The 19,459-nt window shown below is 36.3% G+C and overlaps 1 protein-coding gene across 6 annotated transcripts in view; it reads right to left on the bottom strand.

Moving 5' to 3' along the window:
* The window catches only part of ctnnd2a (catenin (cadherin-associated protein), delta 2a), a 301,568-nt gene that overhangs the window by 257,597 nt on the left and 24,512 nt on the right, over window positions 1-19,459 (bottom strand). For 5 of the 6 annotated variants that reach the window (XM_078938949.1, XM_078938951.1, XM_078938954.1 and 2 more), the window contains one exon: window positions 8,261-8,391. The exons of the other annotated variant lie outside the window; for it this stretch is intronic. In XM_078938949.1, coding sequence (XP_078795075.1) covers window positions 8,261-8,389 — 129 coding nt within the window. In that variant the 5' untranslated portion in view covers window positions 8,390-8,391. The remainder of the gene's footprint in view (window positions 1-8,260; window positions 8,392-19,459) is intronic. 6 annotated transcript variants of the gene reach the window in all.

Genomic DNA, 19,459 nt, shown 5'->3' with positions numbered 1-19,459 from the left:
CTTAACAACTCAAGAAGTTCATGAATACTAATATAATAATAATAATATAACTCATATTTAATGTATTCGATGTAAGATGAATCTACTATAATCACACACTATTTTTTATTTTCGGTAAATGTTTGTCTCCCCATGCAAATCTGCTAATGAATCAGTCCAACAGTTCAATGTCTTTAATAAAAAAAGAAAAAAGCATATATTGGATCCATAATGCATTTATTCAGCCATGAAACTGCCATTACAACTCCAGCTTTCTTTTACTGCATTCTTTACAAGAACTGTAATCCATAAAATGCAAAAGCTGTGCCAAAATGTATAAATTATGCATTATGACATATATAATAGATTGCATTTCAGTGATTTATACTGTATATAACACATTAAATGGTGCCTGCGAGTATTATTAAATTTGTGAATTTAATTGCTGATTGAAAAATGAGATTAGAATGAAAACAATCTGAGCTCTCCAAAGCAGTAATATAAGTATGGAATCTGGTAATTACAATGAAAATCTGATAGATGGATTTTTTTTTACATCATATCTTAAAGAAAACAGCAAGGGAAGAAAATTAATGAAAGGAGCGCTGGGCTTTAAGAAGATGTATAAACTATGGAACCCCCTGCATGCCTTTTTCATGACTTATGAGTCAGTAAGTCACCCATTGGCCCCTGTTATTGTCTTTTTTTAGTGCATTTCATAAAACTACAGTCTAAAAATAATAAAATGTTATGCACAGACAGATGGCAAGATTTTAAAATGAGGTGCTGTTGAATACAAAAAAAAAAGACTGAATTTAGGAGTGTTTCTTCTCAAATAATTAACAAACTGCTGGGAGTTTAAGGCAATAAGTACTACTGACTTAATAAAGTACAAATCAGGAAAAGACACTATTGTAAAAAACAGAGAGCAGTACAGCAAGACAGAGCTCAATTGTAAGGGCTTGTTCCAAAAGCAAAGCAGGACATGAGCTCCAGCTAAGTTAAAATTTGCAGAATACTGACGGATTGTGGCGCTAACAGCAAATTGGTCTCTGAGGAGCTCTCCTCAGGCAGGTTGAGACGTGATGCAACATAGTGTAAAATTCCCCAAAAACTCTAATAGCTCCACTTGTAGCAGCGTAAAAGTTGTTTAAACTAAAAAAAAAAAAAGGAAAAAATTAACAAGGCAGATAACCTGCTGAACCGCATCAGGGGATGTGGGGGCTTTGTCTAAAGATTTCCCATGAGGTTGCATTATTGGGCATTCTGTTCAAAAAATTGCCCTTTTAAATAAAAATTAAGAACATTAAACCATAGATGTATCTTTCATTTTATTAGTATAAAAATATTTAAAAAAAAATAAAATAAATAATAACGAAATGTATTGTTGGTTTATTTTCCCTTCTAGACACTGAAAACACTTTGCTGCGTTTAAAAAATCTGCTTATTTTCTTTATTTAATATGAGACAACTAAATCAATTCAAAGGCAACATATTTAGTTAAATGGTAATTATTTGGGCCAAAATGGACTAAAGATGGATAACTTCAACTGTACTGCACACAATTAAAAGACCTTAGACATAAGTACAAACCTATTAGTGCACTAGAACTATATAGGAAACTTGTTTTAGGGTTGGTTTCTTTTCCTTCACAGTAGTTTTATTTTATTGAGTTGACTATTGTAAAATTGTCAGCATATGCTCTTGTAATCCCTCCTAATATTAAGGTTTTGAAAAATGTATGTTGAAACATGAAACTCTATGGCAACTTTATGAGGATTCTGATTCATACATTTGTGGGTTTTTTTTTACTCACATCTCAATCTAATCATATGATTGGAAATTGGGTTGATCGCATAGTTTCAGGTTTGATCGGAATCAGATTATGTATCCCAAACAGGGATTGGATATATATTTTACTCTCATTCTTATGATTAGCGCTATATATTTCAAGTTTACTATTACAGGTAAATACTCTAATAGAAATCTGCATAATATGAATGGATCACAACATTGTGTTGCAGAATATCACAGCAGAATAGTTTGAGCAGAAGGCACCAGTTCAGTAAAGTTAACAAAATATAGAAAGATTCAGAAAACTAGGCTAAATAACTCTTTTAATAAATGTTTTAAAGTGGCAGTAAGTTTTTCTTTCATTTTGTCTTAAGTCAAACAACGACCTAAAACGACATCAAAATAAAAAATAAAAAGTTTTTTTTTTTCTTTTTTTAATGAGAATTACTGTCTCCGTGCTGCCGACAGAGAGACTGCAGTGAGACGGCTGCCAAGGGACCGTCTACAAGGTGCATTTCCGGGAAAAGTGTTTATAAAGAGAAATCCTTAATCTCTTAAAAACAACTGAAAGAATAAATGGTTACATTAATACGAGCTGTTCATGAAAACTCATCATTATATTCATGCTACAAGGATTTTGTAATAACGCCATTTTCAACTGAGAAATAAATCACATATGATCAAAATTGTTCAATAGTTCTGAAGATACTAACACTACAGTCTCCAAACTTTCTCACACTAATCATCACCTACTTTACTAGTTATTAGTTAAATATTTTAGGAGCTGTTTTACCTTCTTTGAGGTGTGAATATGCAATCTATTAATTACAGATATACTACAAATCTTGAAAAAAAAGTAAGGCTTTTATAGATTATTCTGAGAAAAGACCAACACTTTTCACCAAAGCTTCATCACAAATCACCTAAATTCAAACCTCACAGATTGACAAATTAAAAAGAAGCTTTTGACTGATGTTGTAGTAACGGACTTGTGCTTCCTTTTTGATATGGAATGTCCATCTTTTAATTACCTCTCTGTAGGTCACAGCACTTTGAAATACAATGAGTTTACCAACATGAATCCAGTGCACATCAGTTTTACTTAAACCGCTAGTAACACAATTACGCATGTACACAGGAGTAGACAGATGGTGCCGAGTGAACTCCAAGCCATGCATGCATTGCTCACAGGTGCACATCCTTAAAGGAGCAGCACGGCGAGGGACGTGCATGTGATGTGTGATGATGCGGCGCACTGGGAGCAGAACTGCAAGGTTACTGGAGCAATATGTATCCAGGGAACAAACTCTTAAAAAAGCAAACACACCTAAACAGAAAATGTCAGCAAAAGCAGGGAAAGAGCATCAATTCCATCTGTTATCTTCTTTTGATGCTGTTTAGCTCTCACATTTTTAATTGTATAGTGATTAAATTACAAATGAAGCCTCAGAAAAGCACAATCACATGTTTGATATGAAGGCATGTAAATAAAGTTTAGACAATGCCAATACTTTCGTTATCAAGTTTTTAAAACTAACGACTGCCATATAAATAAGATATTTAACAGCAGTGGTCCTCAACCTTTTCTGCACCACAAATCAGTATTATGTTGTACAAAATCTAGATGGACCAGCCTTTACGAGGCTAAAGTTGGCATCTATTTATTAAGCATTTCTTGATGTAAAGGTTTGGGGAAGTCTACTTGTCACATTAAAATGATCCTGCATGATATCTAGTGTAAAAATAGTTTGAAACATTCTGTAGATATTTTAAAGAAGATGAAGATTCAATAAAACAAAGTTTTTAATTCCTGAAAATTAATTGAAGGGTAAATTACTTCTTTTTTTTAATACAAATCCATCTTAGTCCAAGTTCTCTGGCTTCAGCCTCATCCCACTTTCAAAGTGTGGTGGATAAACACAACTATGTAAAATGATATGCCATAAAACAAATGTAACAATAAAAATGAATCCACCATTTTTCCAACTTTATTAGCAGCATCCTCATAAAATTAGTCAGTTGCCACATATTTGGGCTTGGTGCATGGAAACTACTATTGCAATAAATCCAAGTTTTGAATAAAAACTGTTAAATGCAGCTTTCTTTTTCTTTGATGTTAAGAGCTCTTCTGTTTCCGCATTGGCTCTTTTCTGCACAAAATAAGCATTCAAATATCTTTAGTTTTTAAAACTTTGCAAGCTTGTGGGTTTAAATTTAGATGTAATGTTTCAGGCCAGGGATGCCGTTTTTACCCTCGGGATGCCTGTTGATGCAAATTTGCATCAAACTACTTCACCTCCAAAATTACCTTGATTTAGCACAGAGGTGGGCACTGAGGGCCGCAGTCCTGCATGTTTTCCAGCATACCCTGCTCTGGCATGTTTTAATTGGCTGGACACACCTGAACCAGGTAATCAGCCATGAGTAGGGCAAGATTATTGGCTGGACACACCTGAACCAGGTAATCAGCCATGAGTGGGGCAAGACTATCTGGAAATCATGCAGACACACCGGCCCTCGAGGCCTGGAATTGCCCACCCCTGATTTAGCATCTACATTAAGGAAATGTGTTCACCTTTTGGCATAACCCTTCAGGGATCGCCAAAGCGAATCAGCTTTCACTGATGCATACAGGTAATCTGGCAAAGAATTTTAGGCCAGATGCCCTTCCTGACACAACCCTAAATTTTATCTTGGCTGGGAAACAGCTGGAGGGACTACGTCTCTCAGCTGGCCTGGAAACATCTCGAGGTCCTCCCAGTGGAGCTGGAGGAAGTGTCCGGGGAGAGGGAAGACTGGGCATCTTTGCTTAGACTGCTGCCCCCGCGACCCAGTCTGGATGAAGATGGATGGATGGGGACAGGCACAGGGGGACAGACTTTGGCCCCCTTGTGTCTACATATTAGGCAGCAGCGCAAAAGGTCTTGCCCAAAAACCCACACTGGATGAAGGTCATTGCACCCCCTGAGAAACAAACCCAGGTCTCCCATGTGCCAGTCCAACAGGCAGCTAACTGAGCCATCCAGCCACTTATCTACATAAAAGCAAATATGCAAGTGAATTTTTTTTTCATATGAGGAAAACATTTGTGTTTGAGACATGAGACTGAGGCGAGCGACTTGACATGCATCAAGGGTAAGTCTTAGAAAAATGTGGGGGAGAGAATCTGGTAGTTTTCCAAAAGAATATGCAGTATACAGACTCAGATATTAATAATCCAAGTTATGTATGAATAAGTTACCAAGTGACCAACAGAGCAGTACCAGTTTATGGCCCGATGGTCAGGAACCCCTGCTTCACAGGACACATTTTTACAGTTTTTTACAGGTCAATGCAGGTGCCAAAGCAGTGCCAAAAAAAAGGAAATAGGAAACATATACCTACAACTAAATTGATACATTTATCCTTTACTCCAGGCGAACATTATAACCTGAAGACATTTGAACAGGGAAAGAAAAGTCTGGTTTGACCAAAGAACATGGACCAAGATTGACAGCAGCATTAAGCTATACAATTCTTATTTCAGGATTGACTTTAGAAAATTATCAAATTAAAAATAATATAAATATGTAAGGTGAAATGTCACTGTAAAGGTTGAATAAACTGGCTGAGCAGCATGCTGCCTCTTAAAGCAGGAGTGATGCAGACCCACTGACAGGGTAAAAATATATCAGTATATTCTCGCAGTAACAGCAGGCTTCATATCCCATGTGCCTCCGTAAGATAGCCCTTCATACCGGATTGCTTTCTGATGACTGTATTAATTTTAAATTTTCTAAAGCGTTTTTCTATCATGGGAAAAAGTTTTCAGATACTTCAAACATCAAAGGCAAATAAGACATCAGCCACAGCTGCATTTCTATGATGCTTTTCTACTTAAGCAAACTCTGCTACATTTACTCTCCTGAAGAGAGACAAAAATTGTGGGTTCAAATCTGATCTAGTGCATGGATAAACATGGCACGCCTCAGTGATTCAAGTAATGTGTAAGCACTCAGTGCCGTTTTTGGTCATGCAAAAAGCTGAAACGGATGCCATTGGTAATGGAAAAAGAACTTAAACTGCTGTGAGCACTTGCCCTTTACTCTGTAAGGGTAAGTGGACTATTTTGTGGCGTTAAATTAAGAAGGTCTTCAGAGTCAACGTAGATAGATAAAATGATAAATCTCTGGCTTATTGTGTGTGCTGATGAGCTAACTCAAATGAAGCAGGCTGGCACTACAGAGGAAGTTGAATGCCGCCGACTGAATTATTGGTTAGATTTTAAAATATATTCTTTTTAAATTGCAAAAGCAAGGCCAGCATGCATTATTTCTGCCTCTTTATTTATGCCTGAAACAACTATTAATTAAAAACAAAATGAAGGATGTACTGATTCATTTTTATGAGGAAACAACCAAACTCTGCTGAAACACTTTTGCCACCTCTTTTCTTCACTCTGAGGTTGGTTTCACATCATTAGCTTGGTGTGTGCATATTTATTTTGTTCCAGTTTTAGCAGATTGACACTTAACCTTGTATGCATTGCTATCACATTTGATACACACATTTTTAAGACCCCTATCTCATTAGCATAATAAAATTTTCCTTAAAACATCCATTGTGCATAACTTGGTGCATGTTCCCTGCCCTGTAGTACATCATCAATCCAGTAGGGGCAGTAGAAGGGCTTTTGCTGCTCATTTCAAAATGGCTCCTGCCATAAAATCTAAAAAACACTTTTGGAGGGAAAAGTTTTGCTAATTTTCTAATTATGGTGAAAATAACTAATCCATTGTTACTTATTTTTGTAAAAGAATACTTGCTGTGTTCAAAAGATGCTACATTATTTAATATTTATTATTTAAAATAGAGTTACACCAAAAAATGTATTGAATTTGAGACAGTAACAGGTGCATTTCTCCTGAACACTCATGTCAATACTTTTGCGTCTTAAACTAACATTGTAGCAAGCTAAAACGTACCAAATCACACAGCGTATCTTAATTGAGAATATCTTTATCTCATTAAAAATGATTTCAGAGCAGTTTTTTGTGGGTTTTATCATAGAGTTTAAAAAATATCTTAATTCCCCCCAAATTAAATTTTCTTTCAATTATTTGATATAGTGGACTTAACAGGGTTAAATAAGCATGTGCATCACATGCTTTGTACAATGAAGGGTTTTGGCATGATACTCATGAATGTGTGGGGAAAAAAGCTTAATTTTATGAAGGAACTTATTTTATTTTAATTTGATACATTTTTGTTTTCAAATTACACAAGGGCAGATTTAATGTCTTTACTTTCACTTTTAAATAATCCATGGATTAGACAAGGTACCACTATGGAGCAGCTGTTTCGCAGCATCAATGTACCGCAAAGTTTGGAGGTGAGAGTTTAATCACAAAGTTTATTCATAGCGACTGAGAAAGCTTTTCAGCAAGCAAACCCTATGCATATATTTTATTCCAAGAAGTAGGAGACATGCTGTCTTACGTCAAATGCACAATTCCATGTGAATTAATATAAAAATAAAATGTACAAGTATGACTTATTCAGATTAGTGATCTTCAGCTTTAGTTTAGTAAAGTAAAGTTTGTGGTGAGAGCTTATATCATGCTATCAAGCATGTCTCTTTCTCACAGAGCTTCAGGGCATAACAAACAAATCACACATTTCTGGCTGCTCAGCAGGACTGGTTTTCTGAGGATACAAATATGAAATCATCGTGAAAATAGCTAATACGATTTTTCATAGGAATGAAATCCATTTGTGGTAGATTTCTCACTCTATGTAACTCATATAGTTAGAGCTTTGAGGTAAGTTCATAAAGTTTGAACTGCTCCCTGATGTCTGTTTCAAAACAATTGTGCATTTCCTTTTGTTCACGCACGGCGGATATCTGCTTTCCTCTGCAGTATACTCCAGCAAATCAAAGTAACATTAGCATAACACTGAAACTGTAACTTCTGCTTCTAATCTTGGTAAATTAGAATTACATGAGAGCTGTAAAATGCATAAAATGCTTTGCGTTTGTCCCAGAAATCAGAAGATTTTCACACCTTCTTTGCTGTGAACCTCCACACTTACATCAGCCTGTTCTCTTTCAATTTCTTAAAGACTTGTTCTGTTTTTCCTGCAAAACAGAAGCCAAACCACATATGCTCTCTACACTGGATTGACCAACTAACACTCAAAGTAATGACACGCTGACCTAAACAGACTTTTAAAGTACGTCTACATAAAACACCCCAGCATTTTCTGTCACTTGTATCCAGAGTCTCAGTGTCAGTCATGGTTTCTTTTGACCATTTTAAAGAGGCCAACTGCTAATTTATAGAAAAATAATGACAGTCTCTTGACTGGTCTTAAGGCAAGCTGTCCATATAGTTGTGAGGCAATATGGAGAGCAATGGGAATAAAAATCCAAAGCAAAAATGGATCATCCAATCAAAATAATTTAATAAAAACACACAAGAGTGATAATATAAGGCAACACTTGTACCTGTTCTTTTACAGAGGCGAGGATGGAGGAAGTTGTCTCAGCTTCAGATCTATCACCATTGGAGCCTGGCATGACAGGAGGAACCATGGCCCCCTTCTCCTGCTCGGCTGGCTGGTCAGGAACCGGCATTGCTAACAGAGAAACACAAAGGTGGAAATATAAAGACAAAATATCAGTGCTCAGCTTTATTATATAGAGAGAACGCTCTTTGCACAACTGTCCAATCAACTCCACTTTGATTTCAAGATACAAAGAAGAACCACTACAAAAAGATGAAGGACTTGAACGGCTACCCTCATGATTGCCTCTTTAGAGTACCACCAAGTTGAAATGTGGGCACCATTCAGGTTGAAACCTAGTCTATGACGGAATGATAAAAGTGTCCAGTGATCACCATGGTGCATTTGAAGTTAATGATCATCATCACCTATGGTCCTCTAACTCTCAGAAAATCTTTCATCATTGACAAATTAAAGAAATCTTTACTAATTCACTAACTTACACTGATCAAGTGCAGGCATTGTTATTCTTTATCTTTATCTATTGTCTGGGAAATAAAATCTCACTCCATAACTATTTGTCTTTAGCCAACTGCAACCTTGATTCCAACAAGTCTGTGTTGAACACCATTTTTAGGTCATTTTTCAAAGCTCGGTCAGAGACGTCAATCTATGATCATTTTCTTAGGTTTTGTTAATATATTTTTTTTAAACTCTAGGATCTTTGTTTTCCCTCATTTGCCTCTCAAGTTATGGAAAAAAATATTTTCGCTGGCTGGACTTCAATGACTTTCTCCTGTTTTAATTTTATGATTCTAGTTTTTTTTTTTTTGTGGATTTGGTTTTTATTGAACTTGTGAAGCACTGTGTGGTCTTATCTGTGAAGGGTGCCACACAAACGAAATTTTCTAACTTCATTACTTACCTACTGAGTGTTTTCTGTAATAAACATGGTGGTGTTTTAGAACCCTTCTAGTCTGTAATTGCTTCCTGCCACTCAACCAAACGCACCAGCTCAATGAGTTCTACAGAAAGCCCCTCTGAAGTCCAATTTTCACATCAAAACTGCTGGGAATTAAAACAACCTTTTTTTTTCTCTTAAGGATTAAAATGTTCATATATTTGAGATTATTTATCAGTTTTTTGAAGGTTTATTTTACAAAACTAGCTAGCATTTACAGTAATTTAGTGTCATTCCTCTTCTCTGCAAAATAAATCAATAAAAAAAACTCCTGCAGTCCTGCTAACATACTGTAAAAAGCAGCATGTTTTCTTTGCACGTATTTCACTAATACTGTTAAATAAACAAAATGTTTACCTGTAATAGAACATAGTACTCTTCAACATAACAGAAATATCTAGGATCTTACACAAACTTGAAGGTGTCTTGGAAGGGAGTAAATTGGAATGACAGGTGTGTTACCTGCTGAAACTAATCCTTTACACGTCATTCAAAAGCAGTTAGTCAGAGTTACTCCTATGCTTGAGGCTCGATTACTGTGCTTGCAGACTGAACGTGGTGTGCAAACAAATACTAAAAGAACTGTTGCCAGTCAATACTTGTTTGCTCTTTATCTAGATAGATATGTTCATGTTTCATTCAGAAAAATAGCCATAAAAATTGTTACAAAAAAGTGCTGTTTTTTTATTTCATTTAAAATTTGGAAATATGATAAATGTCTGTTTTATTTTTATTTTTTTGCAAAACAGTCTATTTACAGACTTAAACTATACCAGTGTTTGTCATACATAACTTCTCCATCTATGGCATATCAACTCATATTTTCTTTCTGCAATACTTTTTGAAAATAAAAGTTAAATGACAAACTTTGGTGCTTGTTAAAAAACACACGTCCATGGAAAGTATCAGGTTTACAGTAATATTGATATGTAACTTTAACCTAAATCCGGTATCTTCAACCTATAATGCTAAAAGAGCCCATTTGGGGCATGTTTTTGACAGAAAAAGAACAACGAGAGCAGGAAAGTCCCACCTCCCCATTAGGAAAAATGCACTCATGTTTCTGTAGCCATTAAACCATTTCTTTATAACATGCAGCTTAAAAACATAAAAATAAAGTGTAACAGTATTAAATGTTTCTACATAAATTGAACTCCGTTTTACTTTTAAAACAAGTCATGGGACCTCCTTTTAAAATAAAATACACCTAGTGTCAAATAATTATTGCACTGTCCATGGAGCGGACCTGGGTTACATTTCACTACTGGTTGTATTTGCTAAATATAACTTTGTATGTGACAAATAAAAGAATCTTGAATCTTGATAATACGTCACATTTTCTGGAATTAAATCAGCAAAACAGTCAAGCATGATATTTTCTATCATTATGATTTTAGTATGCCTTCAACCTATTTCTTTTTTGCTGTCAAATACAAAAACTGACAATATTGGTGTAGAATCCAAATTTATACATGTAAATGTATTTTTTAAACTCTAAGAAGTTTGCCTCTGAACAGCAACAAGACGCTGTTGTGCAGCAAAATATAAAAATATGAGCTTAAAGCTTAATCTAATAATAAACCACTCTGACAGTACATTTAGTATATCACTACAAATTTTGCTCACTGATCTAATATTTTTAACAACTTAACATAAATGACAAAATGTTATTAACCAAAGCTAAATCAAAACTACAAAAACACTATTTATTCAAGTTATCAACATTTTCCTTAAAAGCTAATGAGTCACAGTGGAGGGCAAAAAGAACTGTATGTGGCTCTGGAGTCTCAGGTTGCAGACACCTGGTCTAAATGATCATTTATGGATATGTTTGGATAAGTTTTGTTTCTTTGTATAAAATGATGTTTTACAACTACAGTAATGTTAACATTTGTCTAAGCTCACTGTCTTTAGCCTGGTATTAGATAAACAGATACACAAACTGTCACCTTGGCTTAAAATGGCAGCGTGGGTGTTGAACTACAACATAACAGTCGGACAAGCCATAGTTTCATTTCAAAACTGAAATAAATTAGAACAGATGCTGCAGAACCCTTAAAGTGCTATTAGGTTCAAAGAAGCTGGTGAAAATGTCAACAAATTTCATCCTACACAGTAATCAGAAATACTTCCATTATTTATATGCACATAATAATACAATTATTTATAACCCCAACTCATAGAGAAAGATAAAGATAGAGAAAGAAATGGTTTGCAGCTCTTAAATGAGAAAACTTGACTAATGGAAAGGCAATTTTTCCAAAAAAATAAATTAGGGTAATCAGTCTAAATTTCATGGGAAATCCCATGCTTAGACTTTTAGGACATTATGTAGAAAAACCTTTTTTTCTGATGTTAATGTCGTTCATTTATTCTTTGCTTTAGAAGCAAAGTTAACAAGCCTTAGCAAGTGTTTGAGCTATTGATGTAAAGCAAGTCCGCTCTTTAAAGTTTTTAACAAACATCCAGTCAGTTTTTTTAGCCAGCAGACAGACAGCCGGCTAGACAGGGTGGTGTTGGTAAATAAAAGATGCTAGTGAAATGGCCTGCAGATGGTAATTTTCACTCTCACTGACAAACACCACTTCTGAGTCTAGTATCTCCCCTCCTAAGTGAAGATGAGTCACCAGAGTTTGGCTCCTGAGCAACTGGAAACCCCTACAAAGACCATAATAGACGTGCTGGCTGACTGCCGCAAATCTTTTGAATGTGAATGCCAAGTTGAGTGAGCAAAAGGGGGGAGAGAAAATAAATAAGTAAAAGTTGAATCCCTCTCCTCATAGACTCCTGCAGTTGTTCTCCACATTACAGACCTCTGGCAGTAAACCTGAGCCTTCAAGTACCAGAGAAAATTGAAGAGTCGCTCCATCATTTCACTTATATGTGGCTTTGTGGCAATATGTATTGTAGCAGTTTACCTGTTATTAGCCACCCTTTCTAGTCCTATCTGAAAGCTATTATAGTTCAAAATAAGCACAATGGCCCTTTGTACCTCATGACAGGAAAATCACAGGTGTGACTAATAACATTAATGCTCCTTTCATTTAAATTAGCGGTGCTGGTAAACCAGCCTGAATAATACTGGAGCTCTGGTTCTGGCACAGATAAATGAAATCTGTTTTTGAGTCACAACTGTTTTGGCAAATTAAGGCTGTTCACACGAGATTCAGCATTTTAATTATTCAGAAACCTGATAGCATGTATAATTACTTTTAGCGAGCAAAAGCAGATCTGTCTGAATTCAAATGATATCCTTCAGGACAGATGAAGAATGAAATAAATAAAATAACACATTGGCAGAAAAACCCACAGGAAAAACAACAAATCCCTAGGATGACGGGGACATCAGTCTTGGTGTTCAGAGAATAGCAAAGTTAGAACCCTGTTTATTGGCTACTGCAGAGATAATCCCTGTGCCAACAGATTTACCATCAAATGTCACATTACCTGAGCCCAATACTCTTCACAGGCTTCTGTCAGCAGGCACAGCTAAGCTGCTGCTGCATAGGTGTGTTACTTCCTACGGGGTTCAGTGTTACAAGAACCTGGGCTTAAATGGGGCTTTTGTAGCTCTGGGGGTGCATTTCATTGAAGTGCATTCGGACTGATTAGAACAATGTGGAGCTTAAATTTAGGAGGACTGATGGTTTGACATTTTGATTGGCTAAGCCCCCGATAAGAGATGGGAAATGCAGACAAAGCCCTTAGTTTTTTAGCAGAATCAAAGCAATCCCAGATTTTAGCTGAGTTTCTATGAAACACAAAATGTAAACATTTAAACAAAAGACTCAAACAAGAAAAGGGACAGTTTAAAGTTCGTCTTCCAGTTATAATCCATTTAACTGTAATGCAAGTGTATGCAGTGTTCCAAGGTAGAAACACTTCAAGATTAGCCCAAAAACTACTGTTGAAACAGATGTTTTCCATTTAAAATCCTAGTCCGACCGTCTTTTAAACTATTACAAAACTGTTCCCAGTGGTCTAATAAATACAATTATGTCATTTTTTAGCCAAAATCAAAAAATGTGTAATTTTTTTTAGGACATAGCTTCTGCAGAGCGGCAGGAGTTCATCAGAAATTTACCACCGAGTTGTGGGCAGGACTGTTGGGGCAGAGTAAGCCACAAGAACCTGTTAAAAACCCAATTTTCATTGAAGTGGGTCTTTTAACTCCGTTGAGGGCCATCTTCATACAAGCAATGTTTCAGTGGACTTTAAGTAAACCCTTTTTATTTCAAACAAATGAACTGGAGCCAAACACTTACCATTACACTACAATGATGGTAATGTTCCATCCGAAGGCGTCATTTGAAAACCAAAGTTGGAAGATTTTGCAGCCATCAATAATAGTTCTTAATTATTGATTCATAGGTAGTTGATTTTGTTTCCAATTGTCCTGTAGACTCAAGATTACAAGACTAATCTGACCTTTAAAGCAGTCATCAGACTTGCAGAACTTAAAAACAAAACTGAATAAAGACGCAGCACAACATCTCTACATGAGGAAAAAGGTCAAGGATCGACACTAAAATTCTTGTACTACTGGAAATCAGTTTGCCATTTTCAAAAGCCAGGAAAAGACATGCCAGTCAAATCAATCCTCACTTTGTGGACCAAATGATCAATGATTGGAAAGTTTAGTTTGCTACACAGAGGATCATCCCTGTCTGAAGCTACAGACACACCGGGATGTGTGCCCCAAACGTGGATTCTTGAATGGGCGTTTAGCCCATGGCTTTCACACTGGACAAGCAGCTGCTTCTTTCTTTTTTTCTTCTGTTTACTAGCGCATGTTTGCGTGTCCACCATTTCGCTTGGCGTGAAATGTCAAAGAGGTCCAAATCTTGTGAATCTTGTGAATCTTGCGAATCTTGCTCCAGGCTTTTTCTTTCACAGCTCTATTTAGATATTTAAAAGACTTGGTATTATAAAATTACGGCCAGGCACTAACCGCGATTCTGCACGTACATCGTGCAAATAGGAAAACTTTTCACAGATATACAGTATGCATTTTAACCAAACTAAGGCATTTTCTGATCGATAACATCAAAAGCAATATCAATAGCTAGAGACTTCCAAACATCTCAAGTTAAAGTAATATTGTCACTTTTCCCGCACGGCACTAAATACGTTTTATCCGCATGAATGACGGACACCATCACATCACTGAGGCTGCAGCCAGGATGCCGAGCTGTAAATAAGTAGAATACACTCAGCCCTCCAGTCCTTTCAAAATAATCCCTGTTATCCTGCAGATCGACAATACATCTTCAAACTGTCAGAAGACTTTTAAAATAGCCTAACCATCACCAGAACAGACGTCCAATGGAAAACCTGTTTTCCAAAAGATATTTTTTGTAGATTCATCAGGGATGCATGGAGATTGCATAGAGACAATAGAGCGTCTAGCATTTCATGGCCTTTTAGGGCTGACTAAGGGGATACCTGTGTGAAGGAACTGCTGTCCATTAGGGTGGTACTTAAATTTCTAATTTCCTCTGAAAAAGCTTTCACAAAGTTCTTGATCTAAGTGAAATTAAAGATAATTGGATCACTTCCAAATGGTATGAAAGTGTATGATCTTCTACTGTTCAGTCTATCTCTCAAGGACAAAGAAGAATTTGGGTCAGTGCATCCACCTGTGTAATGTGCAGAAAGTGAACTGACTAAAGCTCTTTTTATGCCCAGAAGGTTGGTCAAAGTTGACCTATTAGCTGTAAAAAAATGTTTGATTTCCTGCAGACTCTGTTATTATTGCAGTTTTAGCACTTCAGTGTTCAGATGTTTCACATACTGAGATGGAGCTCCTGTGAAACTCGAAGCATATTCCTGACCTATTTGTTAGATTTGCATTTAGTGAATCCCACAGAAAATCATAGTTAAAGTGAGACCTATACTTTCTGCACTTCCAACACCAACTCCAAAATAATTTTCAAGTTCAAGAGCTGAATGTACCAACATAAACCACTCAGACTTCTATTTCTGAAGAAACAAGAAAAAAACCACAAGGTTGTAATCAGTAAAATTCTCAGGAATAGCTGCTAACAAGGCATTTCTAGCCACCCTTCCATTTTCTGAATCTATCGAATTCCATCCGATATATGGGGTTTGTGTCTTCATAGACCCTCGCAGCGGAGGGCTAATCATCCCTAAAAGAAACTATTTTGGACATCCCTACCCCTCCAAATGCCCCTACAATTGGAGGGGTAGGGAGAAGCCATAGGGGTAGGGGAAGAATTCTGATTTGCCCTAACAGCCCAAACCCAAAGAGCTCCTCAGGCAAATATTTGTTCAACAAACATGACATTTTAGATGGTTATTAATTTTGCCGGGTAGTAAAAAAATCAGCTTAACTTTATTGTACATGAAAAAACACTTTGAATAGCTTCAAACACTTTTATATTGCCACCCAAGAAAGCTAGTTCTCTATGATCTACAGCACTGCCAGGACACTCTGGAGCCTGAACCACACTCAATTAAAAAATACGACTGAAGAAAAAATTTGTCTCCTATACCCGTCCTGTTCCTTTATTTTCTGACAAACAGAGAAAGAGAAAGAGTAATTCTTTATGACATTGTTTTGTTATTATTATCAAAACATACCAACCCTTTCCATTTCAGAGAATGGAACCTAAATGCAGGCTAAGCAGTGGCAAGATGGCTAAAACTAAATAGTTTATTTTTATTTTTAATAAAATTATGACATACAAATTAAATGGATCTAAAACCTGGCAAAACCAAAATTGCTCCAAAATTGCAGAACAAAAATAAAAAGTAAGAGAAGGGAGAATAGAAAGTGATGATAAAGGCAAACTGAAAACAATTGACCTAAATAATGATCAAAGTCAATGAATGGGAGGCAGTTTATACTATTGATTTTCAATCAAGTGAAACAAATTATCTAAATAGAACATGTAGAGGTGGGATACAACAGTAGCAAGACCGATAAAGTAAGTAAAATGAGGAAAAACATAAGAAGAAAGCATATGATGGAACCTGGCATCATCGACTACTTGTGTCAAGAACTTTAGATACCGAGTACCACAATCCTGATTGGAGAACTAAATGTATGAAAGTTGAAGCTGTGAGGGTTGAGGTCAAAGATTAGAAATATGGGACAAAGCCAAATGTGCTGCAGCGCACACATCTTGGGTAGAAACGGTGTTGATCCACCGTTCACACTGAAACCAATATGACAAGCTGAGAAAGTGACCATTTACACCTCTGTGGTGGGTAAAGTCCATGTACAGTCATTTTACTCACCAGCTCACTGACCTGTCCAGGGTACACCTTGCCTTTGGCCAACAGTAGCTGCAATAGGCTCTGGCAGCCCATTGACCCCAAAAGGTAAACAGTGGGTTAAGTAAATGGATGTATCAATGGACAGACGGACGGATGGGCTAGTTTACTGAGGTTTTACAGATGAACATTTACAGACTAAAAAATTAATCCAGTGTAATCTAACCCTCCACCCACTTGAGTCAAACTGTGTGACGTATGAATTTGTTGTTTGCTACTTTCTAGAGAAAAACAGTATTTTTAATAAAAGTAGTATAATATCCACCCAAAACAAAAACCACAAAAGCATATTTATCTAAAAAGAAACCCCCTTTCTTAAGGTGTGTTCAAGCACAATAGAAATTTGACATTTAGTCATAGTTCGTTGTTTCGTCACTGTAGGATATTTGGGGTAAAAAATAATTATGACACAAATTAATTCCATTCAAAGAAGTCGTGAGCCACTTTCCACTTCACTGCACTAAGCAAGCACCAAAGTACAGGAACAAAAATTGGATCATGGATATTTTTAAATGTTGATTTGGTTTGTGTTCCAGCATTGCTGCCTAATCTAAAATATCTTCTAATTAAATAAGATTTCTGAAACCATTTGCTTTAGACATTATTTCTTTTGTGTTAAACAATTATTTTTAAATTCTGTAAAAACATACAGCAATTTTCCGCCATATAACAAGTTTAAGTTGATGTTCTCTGTGAAATTTGACACATTTATATGCAAATCTCTAAATCTGCTGCTCTGACTTTGGAAAATTGTATTTTTGGGGGTGTGAGGCGCTTAAGTGATGTGTGTGGGCCTGAGTGACTGTAAAGCAAATAACCTTTTTGATGAGTGGCTCGAGATTGTACATTAATATTTATACCAAAAATGCTACCTGATTGGCTTGTAAATTGCATTTGAGGGTTGCGCACAGAGAGTCTGAGCTCAACCTTCTGATTTAAATAAAAAAGGCTACGGCCAGAGTCCCATTCACCTGCTTTAACTAAGATGGCTAAACAGTTATACCATGGTTTTCTTACTAGACATACCATCAGAGGGAAGCAAGATCATATTTTAGTTTTAACTGTTGTTTTCTAACTACGCAATCCTTGATGAGGGATAATTCAATGTTATCTTTTAGTTTTAATGTAACTTGCTTTTTGTTGAGGAAAGAACTTTTTTGCTGCAATGTTTTGATTGAAGAATGAGACCGAAAAACTGATATTTGTAGTTTGTTACCGTTTTGGAGCCATTATCACAGCAGAGCTGCCACACTGCTATCCTTTCAGAATAGATCATTCCGACCAAATCTAATGTTAACCTTATGCATGTGGTTATTTTTAATCATGCTTATATTTTAAAAAAAAAAAAAAAAAAAAAAAAAAAAAAACAGTCATTATATGACTATCAGTTGGAGAACAAAAAAAGCATCCTGGCAGTTCCACACTCTCCTTTGTTTTTGCTAGTATTCCTCACCTTTTTTATTATTATTGACCTCATCTGTGTTAGGATCCTGGGCTCATCTCCACGCCTGCCACCCATCATCTCATCAGCCTGCGGCCTTTATAAGGAAGCACCACCCTACAGCCAACGTCAGTCCGTCTGCTTCACGTGGTTGAGTACTGACTCCTTAAGCCAAGTATACGTCTCGTGCTTTTGTGCTAAGTGCCTAGTGCTCTCAGAAATCTAACTGTCTTTATCTCTGCCTCTTCAGGAAGTTCCATCGGCTCAACCTTCACCCTTGGTCAACATTTGCAGTTCATTCCACCCAAGCCAAGAACCTTCACGCCAAAACCCACCAACGCCACTGAGGACTCAATAAAACCCTCTTTCCTCATTCATCCTCCAGTCTCTGTCCTGCTTCTGGGTCCAGCCTCACTCATCCTAACAATCTGGCACAGAATCATTGTCCCTTTTAACATCTAAATGAAAAACACAAAACAAAATTTATACCACGGCCATCAAAAGGAAAACCAAAGCAATCTGACTTCTACTAAAGCATCATTAAAAAAACCATACAAAATAAGTCAAAAGAAAATAAATCAGAAGTACGTCCTTTCTGTATTAGTTTTAAACGTTAAAAGAAACAAAATCAGCAAATTTGCATGACAAATTTTAATAATATGACATTTTACTGCCTATTTGTGTATATTAGACATTTTCAATGTTACAATATCCCTTTCTAGAAGTTATAGTTAACTTTAGAATGAGTCATTTCCCTCTTCATTGCAGTTATTATTTTAACCAAAAAAATACCACCAGGGGAACCATTTTAATTCAAATTTTGAAGATTAAAAACCAAAAAAAATAAATCACATGTGCACCTGTAATTCTGTCATTTCATGAACAACCTTTGCCTTTACAGCATGTCTTAGGCATGTGCCATCTTAGCTATCTCATGTATCAATTTATATTCAGGATCCTACAGTTCCATTATCAAATGATGATCACAAAAACTCCACTCTTTAAGTTTTGGCTTCTTTGTACAATTCTGCTTTCTGTTTTTTACAACAGCATAATGACAAATCTATTGCAATGAAAACTATTGCAAGGATGGAGGAAATTCATCACTTTTTCAAACTTGCAGGATGGTTTTAATAATCCTTCTATTGTAAGCTGATCAGGAGGATCAACTCCTGTTTTCTGCTCATCTAACCTGCCATAGAAACATATTGGTAACAGAACTGCTGTATATAATATAGTTGTATACGTAGTTCCACTTTCAGCGTATAGTGCCAGGGGTTGTCACAGCGAATCAGCTTTCACAGATCTGCACACTTGGTTGTGGCAGAGTTTGTTACGCTGGATGTCCTTCCTCACACAACCCCTGGGAAACGAACCCTGATTTCCCACACACCAGTGATATATGCAGCCAAATGGGCCATTAAGCTGCTTTGTATTTAGTTTTATATAAACTGCAAATAGAGTAATCCTTGTACAGGCCATTCCCATTTTCATTTTGT

The sequence above is a fragment of the Oryzias latipes genome, chromosome 20 (assembly GCF_053564925.1).
Source record: "Oryzias latipes strain Hd-rR chromosome 20, Olatipes_Hd-rR_3.1".
Taxonomy (NCBI): Eukaryota; Metazoa; Chordata; class Actinopteri; order Beloniformes; family Adrianichthyidae; genus Oryzias; species Oryzias latipes.
Note: the sequence above shows the minus strand (reverse complement) of the source record. Positions and strands in the feature narration are given on the sequence as shown.